The 18,777-nt window shown below is 38.6% G+C and overlaps 1 protein-coding gene across 9 annotated transcripts in view; it reads left to right on the top strand.

The window, feature by feature from the left end:
• MEIS2 (Meis homeobox 2) overlaps positions 1 to 18,777 on the top strand; it is a 208,985-nt gene that overhangs the window by 12,091 nt on the left and 178,117 nt on the right. For all 9 annotated transcript variants that reach the window (XM_047766763.1, XM_047766766.1, XM_047766767.1 and 6 more), the window contains one exon: positions 4,423 to 4,537. In XM_047766763.1, coding sequence (XP_047622719.1) covers positions 4,423 to 4,537 — 115 coding nt within the window. The remainder of the gene's footprint in view (positions 1 to 4,422; positions 4,538 to 18,777) is intronic.

Below are 18,777 nucleotides of genomic sequence, written 5' to 3' on the forward strand. Positions count from 1 at the left end.
TTAGGAGTTAAAACACCTTAAAGTCATAGGAAGCGTGTAAGTTGTGTTAGTTATGTGTTCTGAATCAAGCATACCTTGCCTTTGTTGTTTGAACATCTCAGGTCAAATTAGTTTTGCCTGCTCCGTTTGCTCATTGAAATATCTGTATATGTTGATGATTACTTTCTACCCATAAGCACCTATTCTGAATTACTTTCCTGTATTTTCCAAGTTTATATAGTATTTTTGGCTTGGTGTTTTTTAGCGTGTATTAGTTGTGTCAGGTCTAGAGAATCAAATGCTTATTTTAAAGTGCTTTTTAATAATAGAAGAAGTGGAAGTGACTTTATGGATTATTTTGTCTGACTTCCCAGTTTTAAAGGGAGAAGGGAAACAAGTCCCAGGAAAATGAGTTCATCACTTGCTTAAGGTCACATGACAATTGGAGGTGGCACCCTCGAGTCAGTTCCAATCTAAGGCTCTTTCTCTTACACCGCATCCATTGAATCACCTTTTATTTTGGGATCTAAAATAAGTTTCAGATTATTTTAGGTAGAACTTGTATGTACTATGGCTTCTTCTTTTTTTCTTCCTATTTGAAGCCTAATACATTTTACTTCCCCATTCAGCTGTGTATGTATTTGGAAGTGCTTATACATTTCACTCCAGTATCTATTCAAAACCACGAGCTGTGTGGACTCATTTCAACAGGGAAATGCCACCAACTCATGGGGACTTACTTATTAAGTATTATCCTATAGGCAGGTCCCCCACAGAAATGCCGTAATGGTGTAAAATGCTACAATTTCCACCATATCTTCAATCTCAGCAAAAGAGGCGCGTGGAGGATTTGCTTTCTCTGCCTGGAGACGCCTGTCCTGTGCTCTTTCCTAGATTTAGCAAAATTCAATGATGATGCTAAATCAATTTTTTTTTTAACTTTCAAGGGAGAAAACACTGGAAGAATTTTGTTTTCTAGGGGAAGCTGTGTGTAAATGAGAAACGGAGGAGAGCAGCAGAGTGATCTCTTGTGGCCCCCCTTCTACAAGGCCTCCCCATCTTGTCGCCTGCTTTTATATTAATTACAACTTGCATTATCAGCTGTGAGTCTGCAGCCCAGCAAATAGAAAATACTGCCCCTGGAGACCTAGATTCTTGTATCTATTTTCCATCTCCTTCTATTGTGCCCCACTCAGTGTTCACTGCTTTTCTCCTGCTAACACTGCTCTTTAACACAATTACGTAAGAGCAAGAAGAGTACCATATTGGACTCCCAGTTATTAAAGCTACTGGGAATAGAAACATGTTTCCTGCTCGCCCTCGGGTGTCTTCATGATACTTTTGACTTAAGAACAGGATATATATTGTGGAATGCATGTACCTGATGACCCACCCACACGCATGCATGCAGAGAGCACGTCTCTCTAGTTTTCAACGTACGTCATGTGTTTTACATGCTTTCATATGCCACTTTGGTTCCAAGATTCACTAAACTTCTGCATATAATTTGGCAGAAAGCCAGGCAATTATTCTTGAAGGATGTAAACTTGGAAACTATCTAGGGAGAGAAGAGAAGAAGAAGAAAGGAGTTGCGATACAAACAAATATTTCCGTCTAAGAACAGACCAGTGTTATGGGTAAAGGACTATATTTTAATCTATCCATGTCACTTCCAGTGTTTTATGACCAGGGAGGTAGCAATTTTTTATTGACCAGATCATCAATATTTATCTTTGTGTGTGATCAAATCACCATAGTGGAACTGAATACAGACAACGTTGGGGTAACTCCTCAGCCTGGAAACCCCAGAGGGATTCATCTGTTTTTCCTAGTTTCAAGTTAGATGAATATTCTGGCACTAGCCTGTATCAGTCTCTCAGACTAGAGCCTAATGCTTGAGACACCCTGGAAATAAACATCTTGTGACATTTTTTGGGGATGGCATTTTTGAGGATGTGAGAGAGATAAGAGGGGAGAGACAGGGGCATGATAGGTTAGCTAGTAAACTTGAGCCAACTTCAGGGCTAGACTGAAAATCCAAGACCCAACTCATTTGGAGGAACCAGCTGCTCTTAAAGTAATATTTGCTTACGGGTCTTATTATTTTTCTCCCCTTTAGTTTAGAGACCACCTACTCTAGAAAACCATGGAAGGAAATCAAATTAGTGAGCCCCGACTTTAAAACTCAGTACAAGTTTGACTGATAGGGGCAAACCAGTGGTTTCAGTTGGAGAAAGTCCTTCTGAGTGATCCCTTCAAATCACGATAGTGCCCAAACGGAAAGCTTGCTCAAGCTTCATTTGAACAATTTGGATGAAATGTGCCTTAAAACATAGGTGAGGTGTTAGTGGTTAATTATTGCAATTTTCATGAGAGGCAAGGAGCTGTTATAGCAGCCAGTTTAATAAAAAAAGAAAATGCAGTGCATAAAATTCACATCACTTGCTGTGTATCTTGAAAAGTTTAGCTTAGGTGACTGTGTTGCAGTAATTGCATTTTCTAAAAGAAGACTCTAGCTGGTATTGTGGCAGGACTAAACTCACACCATGCTATTGTTTCTTTCTTTCTTTCTCTCTCTCTCTCTTTTTTTTTTTTTTCCATGTAATTCTTCCAGCTCTTTATCTGGTTACCATCCGGCAAACAGCTGACACGAATAGGCTGCAAAGCTTGAAGAACCCCTGTGTTCTGTTTGCTTTTAGCTTGAAACTATTGGAGTGGTTTCTAACTTAGATAAAAAGAGACATCACAGGCACGACTTTGTCTTAATACAGGCAGCAGAGAACCTTGGGTTTCATTTTATTCTGCTCAACTTCAGTCACTGATCTACTTTCGAAAGCGTACCTTTATAGAGCTATACCTGTGCTGTGTTTATAGTCACAAAATTTCAGCTTTGGGTTTTCCGTTTGAATCAGTTGCTTGCCTGATAGCAATGCCAGCAGCATGATTTGATATAGATGTTATTAATCCCTAGAGTTTTGGGTCATTTCACCATCTATCAAAAATGCTAAATATTAATTTCCAGTAGTTTACAGCAGATCTCTAGAGGAAAACAAATGTCTTGTTGTTGTTCCAAATGAGATTTGTTCCCTATGTTGTCTCACCTTGGTTTCTTGATTTTTATCTTGGTCAAGTTTTATTTCTGTTTGTACATTGTAGAGTTGAAGCAGAGAAAAATGAGAGACTGATTTTTTTCCTGGGTAAACTTTATATAATGACAACACAGCAAGACTATTTTTCAGATGGTCAAGATTTCAGCCCGTTGCCTATAGGCAGGTCAAACTAAATCCTTATTTACCAATTCTTGTAAGAAGAAATAGTGTACTTTGAGAGATTGCTGAATTTTAAAATTATTTTTCCCGAAAATATTCCTGCCACCCCCTGCCTCCATGAATTAACTTACCAGTAGATCTGTGGACTTAGTTGAAGTCATCACATACAGGTGACAAGGGTATAGCTCTGACCTTAAGGCTGGTCTGTTTCATGTGCTGTTCATACTCTCTGTTTCTGTCAGAGGAAATTCCATCTCTTGCCTGCCTTCATGTGGTGCTGATAAACTCCTTCCTGTACATTAGAATTCCTGTTTTCCTTTAAGCAACAGCAGGGTATTGGGAATGATCAGGAAAGGGGAGGAGGAACACAAGAATACACTCAGCAAACTATCAGGAGCTATAACTCTTGGCTTATCTTCTGTGTCCTTTAAAATGAACAGTTCTTCCAAGAAAAAAACACTGCTCTGTGACTAAACCTTCCATGCAGCTGAAATGGAAGTCCTCTTCGGTTTATTAGATCCATAACAGGTCATAGTTGTTTCACTTTTTGGATTGTGGTTTGTGCAGATTAAAGAAGAAGGTATCGACGCAGTGATTAATGTTAATTGTCTCTGATGGTTGCATAATCAGTGGACAATAATTTTGAGTTTTTCAGGCTGTTTTAGGGCAATGCATTTGCTGTGAAGGGCTGTCTCATGCACTGTGCAGTCTGACTTTTTACAGAAGTTTTTGAGTTTTGTAGATGTGAATGTTCTGAAGTATTTGGTATCCAAGAGCATTGAGACCTATTTCTTGGAAGAATGTGCCTTAATTCAGATAATAGACTTTTAGATGTTTAAAGAGACTTTTTTTCTAACTTTAAAAATCAACTTTATTGAGGTAGAATTTGTATATAGTAAAATGCATCCATTTAAAGTGTCTATTTCAATTGGTTTTAACAGATGTATATACCAATATAACCACCACTTCATCAAGATTCTAGAGCATCTTTTCTTCTTTGGGGGACCTATTGCTGAAAAGATAACATACTATAATGTGACATCTATGTACAGCCCGTTCCACAAATACTAATATGTACACTTTTTTTTTCTCTCTCTCTGCACCTTTCCTCTTGTTTCCTCATTTATGGCTGAAATGGTAACTGTGGAAAAATTCCTCGGCCTCCTGACATCAGAATCCTGCATCTTGGCGAGACCACGATGATGCAACTTCCACCCACTCAGCAGGCACCCCGGGGCCCTCCAGTGGGGGTCATGCATCCCAGAGTGGAGACAACAGCAGTGAGCAAGGTACAAGGTCGAGCATTTTCCTTGTGCAAAGGGGGCGTGACGAAAGTAGCTTCAGCATTTTCTGATATTAGTACATATGCCTCCCTGTAAACAGGAAAGTGGCAGGTTAGGGGTATAATCAGCTGATGTTTAAGGAGACTGTATTTCCTTTCCCTAATTTACATTACTTAACAACAACAACAAAAAAAAAACAGCCAAAGTGAGATGTCTAATCTTTAAGCGGGCCTTACAATAACAATTGATTAGTTCTGCCAATTCCTTTACAAATTTGGTTATCTACACTTTACTTCTGCGTGTAAGTAAATAGAATGACAGATCTACTTTGCCACTATGAGGTAGTAGTTTGAATGATACTATAAATAGGATATTTTAAGGGTTTTCTATAATTAATCAAGCAATGATGCCGCTAAGGCACACACATTCCAAAAATTTGTTCTCATTAGCTCTGATGTGTGCAGGAATTTTATATGGAATTGTACCTTGGAAAGATGAATTTTGAAATTCTTAGATCATTTGTCCCCATTTCCATTCAGCTGACAGGGTGACTTTTGTCCCAAATCCTAAAAATTAGAATAATCAGAAGGCAAGGGGGGCATCAACATCAGATGACAAGGAAGCCTAGAGTAATATAGAATAAATTTTTACCATTTAAAAGTCACCTGTTGCACAGAAAGCAGTTATATATTGGTAGAGATGACTCTTCTATAGCTAAAATGATAATTTAAAAGAAGATGCATTGTTGAATGTGGGCCAGGAAAGTGTATAGATGTTGCTTTTTAATATTTTACATTAGATGGTGTCTGATCTCCTAGGTCTATTTCATCTCTATTATGACTATGTTTATGGCCACAATATTTAAGCATTATATAGTCTTCCAAGTGGAGGACAGTTTAACAGCCTGAGCTGTAGCATATATGCCATTTAAAAGAGGATGGTTGATGTAGGGTGAATGGCTTTACTCCTCCAAGTTTCTGGCCATGGATTTTGGATTCCTGGCATTCTAGAAGAGTCTAGAAAACCCTCCCTTCTAGGATGCCATTAGGTTGTGAATGGGTCCAACTTACAGTCTAGGTCTAAGCAAGTTGCAACTACCCAGAAATGAATGCCATCAGATGGTAACTCTCAGAAGGACTCAAAGTAAACTGTATCTATTCAGGTTTTCTATACTGTTTTTATTCAACCAATTAGAGTGTATAGAAGAAAACTAAACTGTAAGGCATTTTAAAGATGACAAGTATATGAATTCAGTGGATCTGTGACACAGTGGCTTAACTGTGTTTCTGTGTCTTAGAGAAGGACTTGCCAGTGTGGTTAAATCTGAAAGGCTTTCTATGATGCCACCTCCCTACCACCCCAAATTACTGTGCCACAAAGGGGGAAATGTATCTATTAATAAAAACCAAACATGCTACACAAGGTCCAAAAGAGGGGGAAAGGAGAAGCAGACTTAATGGTCTAATGAGCCTATCTCCCAAAGACTTGTTGTGTGTGAGGCTCGCTTTGACCTTTCACTTTGCTCAGGAGCCCAGCGCTTCATTTTTCACATTCTTGCAATTACGTTAACGCTTCAAGCATTTCTGACTCCAAGTCAGCTAGCCACACCAGGCATAACTCAACACTGTGAGTTTTTCTCCTCTCTGTAGATTCATTAACAGGTCACCAAGGTCCCAACTGAAATTTAAAACTGACTGGTTCTGTTGGGTTGGCTGAGTTATGGCTGGGGAGAGAGCAGGAGAGGACCCGGGAAAGGGGAGGCAGAGAGAGATGACCCTGAGGTTTGGAGCACAGAACGTTTGCAGCAGCGGACAGAGTGTAGAGTTGTATCATTTTGGTTAGTTTCCTCTGCTTGTTGTATTTGCTTTTGTTTACAATCAGGAATGAGAAAAGCTCAGAGACCCATGCACAGGGTAAAAACCATATGCACAAAAGTCTATGTTGTGGGTAGCCGCACCCACTTATGCCATGTTGAAGGATTTGATCCCTGTAGGATTTTGTTCCTTTAATCATATCTCTGCGGGATTAAAGAATGGACATGGTAGCTTATGTGTTTGAGTTCTCGGAAGTCAGTCATTTTACCATGTTAAAGTATGAGGGACAAAAAAAAGTTATGATTCCTAGAAAATAGAGACCCTCTTGGCATGGAGAATTTTCTACCTGGCTTGTTATCATATAGGTGGCTCCAGAACTCAAATTTAAGGGTTTTCTGTTTTGTTTTGTTTTTAAAAGACTCTATAAATTCTGACGGCCGCATTTGCAGGTATTTTGTCATTCTCATGCCCGTATTCGTCTTTTAAATATGTTTCCAAGGTATTTTGTCCCACCGAATTGCTCACAGTAGCTTTCTGTAGGAAAGATTAATTATCTGCTTCAGGGCAAAGTCAACAGAGATATTGACTGAAATCACATATGCTTATCCCAGGTTAAATCTCAGGGTTGACGTATCATGGAAAACCTGGGAAGGGAATGTACGTTCTTAGTATTAAATCTATTTAAATGTTTCATTGGAAACCAAGTTTTTAGTTTAGAAAAGAGTTTTCTTGCTTATTCAGAATTTATTAGCACAACAGGCATATGGAAAACTGTAAAATGATTCAGTTTCAAAACAAATTATGATAAACAGAAAAAATAGGGATGAATTGTACTAAATACAATGTTTTCATACACATTTTAAATTAAACTTTAATAGCCATATGCTATAAAACAATACATGCATTTATGTTGCTTTATAATTTTGTGAACATTTTTACTAAAAGGATTCATACAAATCTTTACTTTGGAACCTGAAAAATATCTCATTATTTTATGACTTCATAGGGAAAGAGCTGCAGTTACACAGGTGAAAGGTCATCTTTTCCTCCTTAGTGTTTGTGCAACAAGCTAAAAGGAGGGGAAAAATCAAATTCTTAAAATACTGTAAGAAACAAACTTGATAAAACGTGAAACCTGACTTTAGTGTATCTTTCACACAGCACATGCCTAGCAGTAAACTACATAAATATAAACCAGACTTTCATTCACTCTGATTTCTTTGCTCAAAGCAGCCAAAGGGAGGGAGTTTATCTTGTTAGTTACATTAGGACAGAGGAAGAAAATCTGGTTTTTCAGGGATAGAATTAGGGTGCAGACTGGTACTCTGAGGAAGTAACTGGCTCTCTTTGTGTCTGGCTTCCCATCAGTAAAAGGGGGCTTGATAATAAGGCGTGGGGGTCCCTAATTCTGTACCTGCTGAGTCAAAAGCTGCTTTGTATTTCATTGTGGTTTGTTTGTTTGTTTGTTTTTTGCCAGAGTAAGGACTAGGAAGCAGCCCCCTTGTTCACAGAGCACTTTCAGAGCCTTAGATGAAAGGCACAATATACGTACAAAGTATTATTATTATTGATGGGTTTGTGTAACTCCCATTAATGCTGATGGGAGTTACGCATGTGAATTGGCAAGAGAATAGACCCCTCAGTGTTTAGAGCACATGAAATTTACATTTTTTCCAGTGCTGTAATTGAGATGTTGACAAATTGGAGAATATTGATGAGCCTTTGTTTTAAGTATTCCGTGCCAAGTTTGTTTTATTTTTCCTGGTTTGAACAATGGTATGGGTTCAGCAGCAATGAATAAAAAGGGGAGAGTAGAGATAACTTTGTATTTCAATATTTTGATGTGCCAATATGAAATAAATTGTCTTAGGCAAATGGAATATGCTGTTTTAATCATTAGCTAGGCATGAAAGAAAAATTGATGTTGACATCTTTGCTGTAAAATCGTTGTAATGGGGCCCTCCTTACAATTCATTTTTGTAAAATTCATTTTGTACATTTTGCAGCAATTGAACAATCCCTGCACTGTGAATAGGCAGGATTCCCAGAAATACCGAGACAGTTGGCCCAGTAACTGCTGAGCTCACACTGCACACCACACGCACGTTAACCATACTGTTGCCAGACCCAGTTTAACCTAAATACATTAGCATTCGAGCATCTCTCTCTCTCTCTCTCATCGTGTGGGACACAGGGCTGTACAAGCCGCATAGCTCCCCTCAACTCTGCCACCTACCAAACCCCTCCATTGATGTCTCTACTGATCATCCAGGCAGTGTGTCTAGAATTCCATAGCTAGATATGTATTTATTTATTACACAGTTCTTTAGCAATCATGGTGTCAAAATCTAAAAATACCCACTGTATATTTAATGTAAGCGATTATAGGTAAGCAGGAATCTAACAGAGGATTATACTTTTGAGGCATATAATGCAGGTAATAGTATTCTTTCCCACCCAAATATTCCAGTTATATATTTCAGGGAGGTGGGGGGAAACCCTCAAACCCACTTATGATGGGTCCTGAATATGTTCTACTGGGATTTCTTATTCAGTCTAGGAAAACTCTGTCAATGGAATGTTTTCATAGTGGCGGCAATCTCTTTAAAATAACCCTAAATACAATATGACAGATGCCATCTGGCATAATCTTTTGCTAGTTGCTTTTAACTTTTATTTTTCCTAGAGCTAAGTTCATCCAAAACTGGTCACTTACTGTTATGATAAATACAGTGACATTTCTTTTCCTTCCTGTCTTCCTAATTGTATCAAAAAATTCACTGAGAATGTAATTGAGAATTGAACATCGCCACAGAAGAGGCCGTTGTATATAGAATATTTATGCTGCATTTTCATTCTGTTCTTGCTCTCCGCAAAAGGCAACAAAAATACTATCTTTTAACCGTCAGCAAACATTCAAATAATTTCTGTTGATTTTCGTAGGACTTTTTAGAACAGCAACTGTTAGAAATAAAATGAAACTCTTCTAATAAATAAATGCTCTAGGAGCATGTAATGGTGCCCATAAATGCTTAAAAGCTTTTCTATAATTGCTGTTAATTTTGAGTAATTTCTTCCTATATGTATCAACTTACTTGAAAAACTCAGAGTTGGGATTTCTAGATTTTTTTTTTAACTTAGTCATGTAAGGGGATGTCTCCTGATGCCAGTTAGAGTTTAATTTAGAGTAGTAATTAAACTTGAATACTGCCTCATAAACAAAAGATAAACAATAAACCAGCCACGTTCCCTGCTGTTTCATAGCTTTCTTTCCCAGATGTTTTAGCCTGATAATTTTTACACAGTGAACTACCTAACATGGAGTTTTGTGGACAGAGGTCGAGAAAGAGTTTTCTTTTTTGTTTTTCTTGTCTTTTTTCTTTTTTCTTTTTCTTTTAGTTTGGCCATCTTTTTTCCCCCTCCAAAAATACAAATGCAGAGGATTTTCCACTCTTTAGATTTTTAAAAATTCCGATCAAGTAAATACTTCATGCAGTTGTGCTTTAAAGATAACTCTAGTTCTTTCCCTTAGATGTTGTCTTTTTTCTTCAAGACACATCTTGTCGTGAATGTCTTTGACACTTAATAATGTAAAAAGAAACATATTTCTGCTGAAGTAGAATCTGGATGGTAAGTCAGAGAAAGGAAAGCTTGACAATGGAAGATTTTCCTCTTACCCCTTTTCCTCCACTTTCCACCCCCTACGCCTTACTTGAAGTCTACACTCTTCCTTGGGCTCCCAGGGCTTCTTCGTCCGGTTCTGGCCCAGTCCACTGTCAGCCATGATCTTTCTAATTGTCAGGTACTAGTCGGCCGTTCAATGCAGAAGCCATGTTATTTTCACTGGGTGGGGTAATTACTGAAAGCTGAGAATAGCTGCACTAAAGACAGAGGGATACTTTCATGATCCCATTAGCATAAGAGTGGGTAAATTATTCATGCCAAGTGAGGATTCTATGGGGAAAAGTATAGTTAATGCACATAGTTTTTAAATGTATCCCTTTCTGCGCTGAGACTAAATTCTTGTTGGAATCAGTTCTCAGACATTTACGGGAAAGCTCTAGTGGCGTGTTAGATGCAGTTCATCTCTCTCTGTTTGCAGCGCTCTCAATAGAGACCATCTGGCAAAGATCCAAAAGGTGATTAAACAAAATGATCAGCTCTTGTTGCTGTGTTACATGTCCAATACTCTGGATTAAAAAACATGACCCACGACAGTCGAGCTCACGTCATGCCGCTCCCCCACCCCCCTCCCCTTCCCGTATAAGAATTCAGATGGTCCACAAATGTGTGTGCCATCTTTGTGTCCTTATGGCCCATAATCATGAACAGGTTGTGCAAATGGCTCTTTCTGTAGCACTGTCTGTTCCAGCAGCATAGAAGCATTTCATATTAATTGGGTCAGTCTAATATTCATATTGACATGGGGAAAAAAAATTACTAAAATTTATTCTTATAGCAGACAATGAATATGTGTGCTTTCTGCCATGAGGGAAGTGAAATCTGACAACTGGCTTGTGTAACTGATTAATTTTTCTTAAAACTGGAGGAAAAGCCTGAAAAACTGTCATTCTCTGAAAACAGTGCACAACCCTTTGTAACTAAACAAAATGGATGGGGTGGGGGCTTTCGGGGAGCTTGTGGAAATGAGGTCTGGTTTTAACGCCATAATCAGGGATGAATTTACAGTGCCGTTCGGAGAAGACCTCCCTCCCCATAAACAAGCTGATAATCACAGAGAAGCTGACTTCCAATTAGCTTTTCCTTCCCTCACACGGATCAGGGTGTTTATATGTCCTCCTTAAGCTTTAATATGTCACTGCTGAGTTGGTACGTCTCCTGTCACATTCAAAAGTTTGGAAATAAAATGTTTTATTATGAGGAAATCCTGCTAATAAGCAAGGTAATTTTCAACCAATCATTTCATGATTGAGTTAAGGTAAAAATGCCAAGATTTGTGACTAAGGGACAGATGTATCTTATCTTTGGGGGTTTGCACCAAATGCCAAGTAGAAATATAAATTGAACAAACCAGACATTGTGAGGAAGTGATTGAAGAAATATTGAGATGAAATCTTGGAATGAACTCTATATGTATATTTATAACAATGCTGTGAATTGCTTACATGTCACATTTGCATAAGCCTGAACCCTGATTTTATTAAGGGGCAGTGTCATGTATGTTAGTTAAGGCATTCAAAACATGAGGCTGTAATTAGGTTATTCCGAGATTATGCCTGACCATTTAAGACTGTGGAAATAGTAGATGTTATAGGATGAATCTGAGTGCAGATGTCCAGAAAAAGATGAAGGCAGAAAGAAAAAAATTCTTTAGAGCCACTTTAAAACATCATCAGTCCTGTCAGCTCCCCTTTCTAAGGGAGGGTAAAGCAGTAGGTTAGAAATACAGCTGGGCACAGCACTCAGGGAGGGAAGTGAGGGACCCCTTGAGTCAGTGCAGTGTGGCAGATGAAAGGGACTTACATAGCCTTGGGGGTCTTAAGGCTATTATAGGGCAACTCATACTCTGTTATCATGCTGATTTTTCAATTGATTTTTGGCTGAACAGTACTTGTTGAAGCCCTCCAGAGCATCAAACACAGCCTTATGGTGCTGTACGTTGTAATACACGTGTTCTATTTTTTCCCTTCATTGTCTTATCTTTCCTTGGGAAGAATAGTCTATAATTATGCCATGTTATTTTCCTCCTCTTTCTCTTTCTTATTTCTACCTTAGAAATTTCCTTGAAATTCTTATTTTGGGGGGAGGTGGGTGGAGTCATGGGAGAATAACTTTTTATTCATCTTTCTGTGTTGACATTTGTTTTTAATCTAGCCTTTAGAAATATTTTGATGTCACAGGAAACAATAATATAACCATTTGTATCTAGCAAATTTATCCCTCCATAGTCTTGGGCTATTCATTTTCTTTCTAATGACCAGGTGGAAAACAACTATGGGATTTCACTAAAATAGAACGCCTGATTAAAATGAAAGTAAACCACTTTGATATCCCTTCTCCTCAATAATAAGGTCCCTCATCTTGCTGGAAAGCCAGGTTTTGAAAAGGGAAATAATAGAGGGAGGAATAAAGGAAGTGTGTCCTTGCCCTCTTCTGCCGAAGGAATTCTTACTGAGGAAAATCTAATTCTGCCGTTACCTCCTCCAGGAAGCCTTCCTGATTTGCCCAGGGATAAGCCATAGGTCAGTATTCTCTTCTCTGCACCCCAGGAGCACCTTCTATCTTTATTATAGCATCTTTCACATTCTGTGTTATAATTACTTGGCTCCTGATCTTTCTCCCTGCCTTTCCAAGGCAAAGACTATCACTTATTCAGCTATTTAGGAATATTAGGTCCACTTCTGAATCAGTAAACAAAATCCACAGATTTCATTTCTTTTAAGGTAGACAAATTGATGAAAATTTTGTGCTTATTGGCTCCATGGTGATCTGTGCCTAAAAATAAATGAACTATTTTTTTTAACTTATCCATGCATTTGATAAAATCCTGTTACATCCTTCAGAGATAATAAAAAGTATTTTCTTTTGCTAAAATTTTGTTGTATGTAACATTGCCTTAAAGAAGTCAGTGGACTACCAGCTCTAACTTAGAATTATTTTGGTTGTGGGTATAGTCTTACATTTTAGGTTCTCATTTTAGTAGTATTTTAAGATACTACTTACAATGGCATTTGCCTTATTTGTTCTTTAATGTGGTCTTAAATTATATACATATGGTCAGAATTTGGACATGGGATTTCTTTTCATTATGTTATCTATACAAAAGTAAATGCATGGACATAAGTCTTCCGATCTAATGTACTAAGGGAAACTGCCTAATGTGGCAAATAGTTTCCCATGATGAACTCAGGGTCTGCTTTGCTTATACTGCTTGTTTAGGATGACATTGACCTTGGGGGAAGCTATAGGTCTTCACACACAGGTAAAGGGTCTGGAAGTAATTCTTGAATTTTTAGGCTGTACATGCTTTTGTTGATTTCCTACATATGCCCTCCAGTTTTTTCATAGTTTGCTTTTGAGCAGGTATAATTTACTTTGCGGGATGTAAGAAGAACCTTACCTTGAGCCCTTTTTTGTCTGCTTGAGTTTCTGTCTAGAGTCTTGGGCTGTGAGTCAGGAGGTCTAGGCTCTCGGGTCTAGGTCACCCTGAAAAGGGCATGGACCTAGGAGATACAGAGATGTGGGTTCAAATCCCGGTTTGACTCAACATCTGCTAGGCTCAGTTGCTCCTTCTACAAAGTGGGGGAAAACCACTTGCCCTCAGGGTTGTCCTGGAGATTATATTATGTGAGATCCCATGTGTTAAACACATAACAGTGCCTGGATCCAGTAACTGTTAGTTCCTTTATTTCCCTGTCCCCCTGTCCTCTGCTGGCTCTAATTAGCTCTCTGGCCTTGGATGAGTTCCTTAATCTCTTCAGACTTTTCCTCATCTATAAAATAGGACTGGGAATTCCCTGGTGGCTCAGCAGGTTAAGAACCCCACTAGTATCCACAAGGATGTGAATTTGATCCCTGGCCTCACACAGTATGTTAAGGATCTGGTTTTGTCACAAGCTGTAGCTTAGGTCTCAGATGAGGCTTGGATCCCATGTTGCTGTGGCTATGGTGTAGGCTGGCAGCTGCAGCTCCAGTTTGACCCCTAGCCTGGAAAAACTTCCATATGCTGCAGGCCCTGAAAATAAAGAAAGTAAAAAATAAAAAAATAAAAATAGGACTGGGAGATCCCTGGTAGCTTAGCAAGTTAAGGATCTGGCATTGTCATTGCTGTGGCTCAGATTTGATCCCTAAATTTCCACATGCTACTGGTACAGCTGAAAAAAAAAAAAAAAAGGACTGAATTAGATGATCTTTTACATTCTAACTTCAGGAATCTAATGTTTATATTCGTGGGTCTAATTTTTTTATTAGTGTATTTTATCTTTTAACATAGAGACAGGCTACAAGTTTTTTGGTTTTTGTTTTGTTGTTTTAAATTGGGGGTGTAACAAAGATAAGTATTTTTTACTTCTCGATTTTACAGACTAGTTATAATATGTAGTGAGATAATGTTTGTGCTTCTTGCTTTTGTTTATGAGGAGGAGAGACTTTCTTCTCCCTGGTTTGGCAGGAGAATAAATAATCAGGCCTGGGAGTGTATTTTCTGAGGGTGGTAGAATGTCACAATTCAGGTGTAGGACATTGAAGATGGTGCATTAATATCAGAAGACTGTTCAGTCAGCTAAGTGTGAGGTATATTTTGTAAACACAGAGCACCCTCTCCATTATCCATTATATAATCAATTAGAATCTATGTTGAAATTTCTGTACATCACAAATAAATAATAAAGGATAATGATTACAGAAGCTGAGACCCTAACTTCTCCTGAAATGAATTCCAAAAGTGTAAATAATTTTCAGGAGAATTAAACAGTTAAGCATATTTTACTGTGTTCTAATTTTTTTAGACTGATAATTCATACAAAGTGTAGCTATTACCCTTTAGTCAATAGAAAACTTGCTTAATCAAATACTTCCTTAACTCTCACTGCCAGCTAAAGACATTATTGTGGCCTCAAACCCAAGCATTCTTTTTTTTTTTTTTTTTAAAGTTTGGAGATTTATACAAGTTGACTAGGAGTGTAAAATTTCATATTTCTTCTTCCAACTAACATTTATAACAAATGCCATCTACCAAAATAAAAGCTCTACAATTTCTATATACTAAATGTGAATGATGAAGAAAAGTTGATAAATCATGAATTTTTGGATGCCTGTGGAACCTACCTTGTGGGTGTCCTTTTATGACACATTGTCACACACCAGGGCTGATGTGTAGGTACCCACACCTGTCTGGAGGCAGGAAGTTCTCAGTCTCTCAAGATGCTTTCCAAGTGTGTGTTGCTTAAATTCAATACGCAAAGATACTCATTGAACAAGGCACTCTGGGAATAAAAATGCAAAAATTAGAAGGGTCCCTCCCTTCAGTAATTTATCTCTTGTGAGGTGGGGGGGACCTTGGCAAGCATGCAGGGAACTCTTGTAAGGCAGATACTCAATTCAAGGCAAGGGTCAAAGAAGGCTTGATGTCACAGAGCAAGTGGGGGGATAACTGAGGATGGAGCTTTGGAAGCAGAAGCTTTAAACACTCCCCCTTGCCCTGCTGCTTCTAAGCAACAATCTTTTGGAATATTAGTTTCTTCACTTGTAAAATGGGAATAATAGCTATCTCAGAGGGTAACTGCTAGGATTAAATAAACTTTTTTTTTTTTTTCCTTTTTGGCCACACCCAAGGCATGTGGAAGTTCCCAGGCCAGGGATGGAACCTGTGTCACAACAGCAACCAGAGCTGCTGAGGTGACAATGCCAGATCCTTAACCTTGATGCGACACCAGGGAACTCCTAAATAAACATTGGTTTTTAAAAAAGTCAAGCTTGGTAACTAATGTAGAAACACCCCCCCCCCCCCCGGATATTCCCTTCATTTGACGTTTATGGCCTATGTCATTGGTGGGAAGCTTTACCCTAGATGCTAGAGATACAACACTCCTAAGATATGGTATCTCCCCTCTTTATATTCTTTAATACGTAACGCAGAAATGTAAACAGAGAAATGCACATGCCTCTAATATTGCATCTAACATATGAGTGGGAAGGTATTTCAGAAGGAGGAGTGATTAATTCTCTCTGAAATATCTGTGGAAGCCTCCCCCCAGATTGGGAAGTTGTTAAAAGATTTTGATGGCCTTCAGAAGGTGTTCACAAATCAGCAAGGTAGGGAGTGTATGGGGAGCAGATGGAAAAGCCAGTGTAGAGGCCTGGATATGTGAAGTAACATGGTATGTTCAGTGCAACAACCTGACTAATAGTGGTATTTGGGAGAGAGGGTGCAGGGTGACAAGAGTGGCTGGAGAAGCAAGTAGGGGCCTTGCATGACGATCCTTGTTTACCACGCTAAGAAGCTTATACCTAATCCTGTAGAGCACTGTTTACCAAACTTTCCTGGAGATAAGTAGCTCCTAAGGGGCTTGTACATGCAGAGTCTGAGGCAGACCACTGACATGCAGAATCAGGGTCTCCTTGGGAAGTTCTGGGAATCTGAATTTTTAATCTATGCCCAAGGGAAACCCCTGGCTCTGGGATGTGAGGTTACCATTGAAGAAACATAAGCAAAAGGAGTTTATGACGAGATTAATTTAAAAAAAAAAACTATTTTAGAATGTGGAGAAGATTGTGAAGGAAACAAGACTAACTAGAAAATAAGGGTTAATAGTCCAGAAGGCAGGTGAGGGCTGAATTAAGGCAGTGGCTCTAGAGATGGGAGGGGAGGGAAAGGACTGACAGATTACATGCAGAAGGAAGGGAAGAGAACACATCCAGAATAATATTCAGGCCTCTTCCTTGGTGGAGATAACCATAGCCTAGTTAGTTTTCTTTTTCCCTGTCCTGAGTTTTGAAGTATAGACATCTGTGGACCAGTGGAGAAGAGAAGAAATAATATTCCATTTGCAGGTGCTAAGATGTTGAAGTCGAAATGCATGATGCATGTTGGGCAAATAATGATTTTTTTCGTGGTCATAAGGTACTTATGGGCAGTGTAGCATAGCAGTTAAAGAGGGTGCTAGCCTGCCTGCATGTAGATCCTCAGATCTGTCACTTGTCCTGGGCATTTAGATGTGCAAAGTGGGAGTAATAAACATCTCATCTAACAGATTTGGGGAAGTAGGGATTAAATCATGTAATTTATCCAAAATGGCGATAATTCAGAGTTCCTCTTGTGGCTCAGAATGTTAAGATCCCAGCATAATGTTTGTGAGGATGCACGTTTGATCCCAGGCCTTGCTCTGTGGGTTAAGGATCCAGTGTTGCTGTGGTTGTGGCATAGGCTGGCAGCAGCAGCTGCAGCTCTGATTCAACCCCTAGCCTAGGAACTTCCATATGCCGCAAGTGTGGCCGTAAAAAGACAAAAAAAATTTTTTTAATAAATAAAATGGCAATAATTTTATGCTTGGCTCATAATAAATAAGACATTAGGATTTTTTTTAATTTAAAAGTTACTTTTAAAATAGTTGAAAACTGACCCTATACAAATGATGTCATGATGAGGAACCTAAAAGTACAGTCCTGCACTCACCCCTAGAAAAGTGAGGTTATTGGGGTATGCAGCTGGGGGAACACCTACCTGCCCTGAGTCCAGCCCTAAGCCCTGCCTCTAGCCCCAGGCTCTTCTAGTAGAAAGTTACTCCCTTCTTCTGAAGTCCTGTTGCATATTTTTCTGATTCTCTTTTCTGACACTTTCTCCCTCTGTTGTACTAATTGGTTACATGATTTATTTATTATCCTATTTGACTGTAAGATTCTTGAGGACACTTTTCATGTCTTAAGCATCTTTCCTCTTTGCCCCCCAGCCCTCTCTCTGCATTGTGCTGTGATAACTTAGGAGGCCTTCAATAATAGTAATTATTTATTTTTTTTTGAAAAGCGGTTTGGGTCCATATTGTGAAGGACATTGAATGGCAGGCTGGGGAGTTTGTGCTTGATTTGGTAGGTAATAGGGACCTATTGAAGGTTTTTGAATAGGGTTAGTGACATAATCGCCTTCCTTTTGAATGTCAATGATGAATTCTCCACGATGTCTTCCATGGTCAAAATAGCAGACCCATATGCTTGCTTGCCTGAAATACTGTCTGTTTGAAAGACTGGATATGCTTCTGAATGAACAAGCAAATTTCAAATAGTTAAAAAAAAAAAAAAAGCTTTGGCATTCTCTCTAAAGTAATTTAAGCACTTAAATTACTGTGATTCACAAAGGTCCCAAGTATGGAACTTCATTCTCAGAATGTATACAAGGACACAGTTCTGTAAATTTCATAGTGTTGTTATAATTATTAACAACTAGAAATGACTCAACAGGATGGAGTAGATATATCTTCTTCAATATTTGGAAAGCTGTGGCTCCAAGGATATTTAAATAGATAGTACTTTTTAAAAAATGACTTTGTGGTTAAATAGATTTAAAGTCGGAGAAGGGCAGGATTTTCTCTAGTATAGGAAGGTTCAGATCCTCTCATTTGCTAATGTGCATTTTAAGTCTGCAAGGAATAGAAAGAAACACAAGCTTCCTAGACTCACTTAACCATTGAAACCTTTTTTGAGTTATCTCTGGGGACTAATCTTTCTTAGAACGCACTCTGAAAAACACTGTCCTCGACTGCTTCTTTCATTGAAGTACTCTCAGATAGGGTTTAATATCCTAGGGAGTCTTCTTGCATCTTATATTTAAAAGGTAGGTCAGCATGGGCTCAGGATCAATTTCCAGTAGTGTAAAAAGCAATTTCCTCTATGGTCTGAAGTCTTGTAGACTAGACTTGCTTGCACAGAATGTTCTGTTAACCTAGCTACCTTTGTAGTTATCCTGGGTTGTATTAATCA

This window comes from Phacochoerus africanus, chromosome 2 (assembly GCF_016906955.1).
Source record: "Phacochoerus africanus isolate WHEZ1 chromosome 2, ROS_Pafr_v1, whole genome shotgun sequence".
NCBI lineage: Eukaryota > Metazoa > Chordata > Mammalia > Artiodactyla > Suidae > Phacochoerus > Phacochoerus africanus.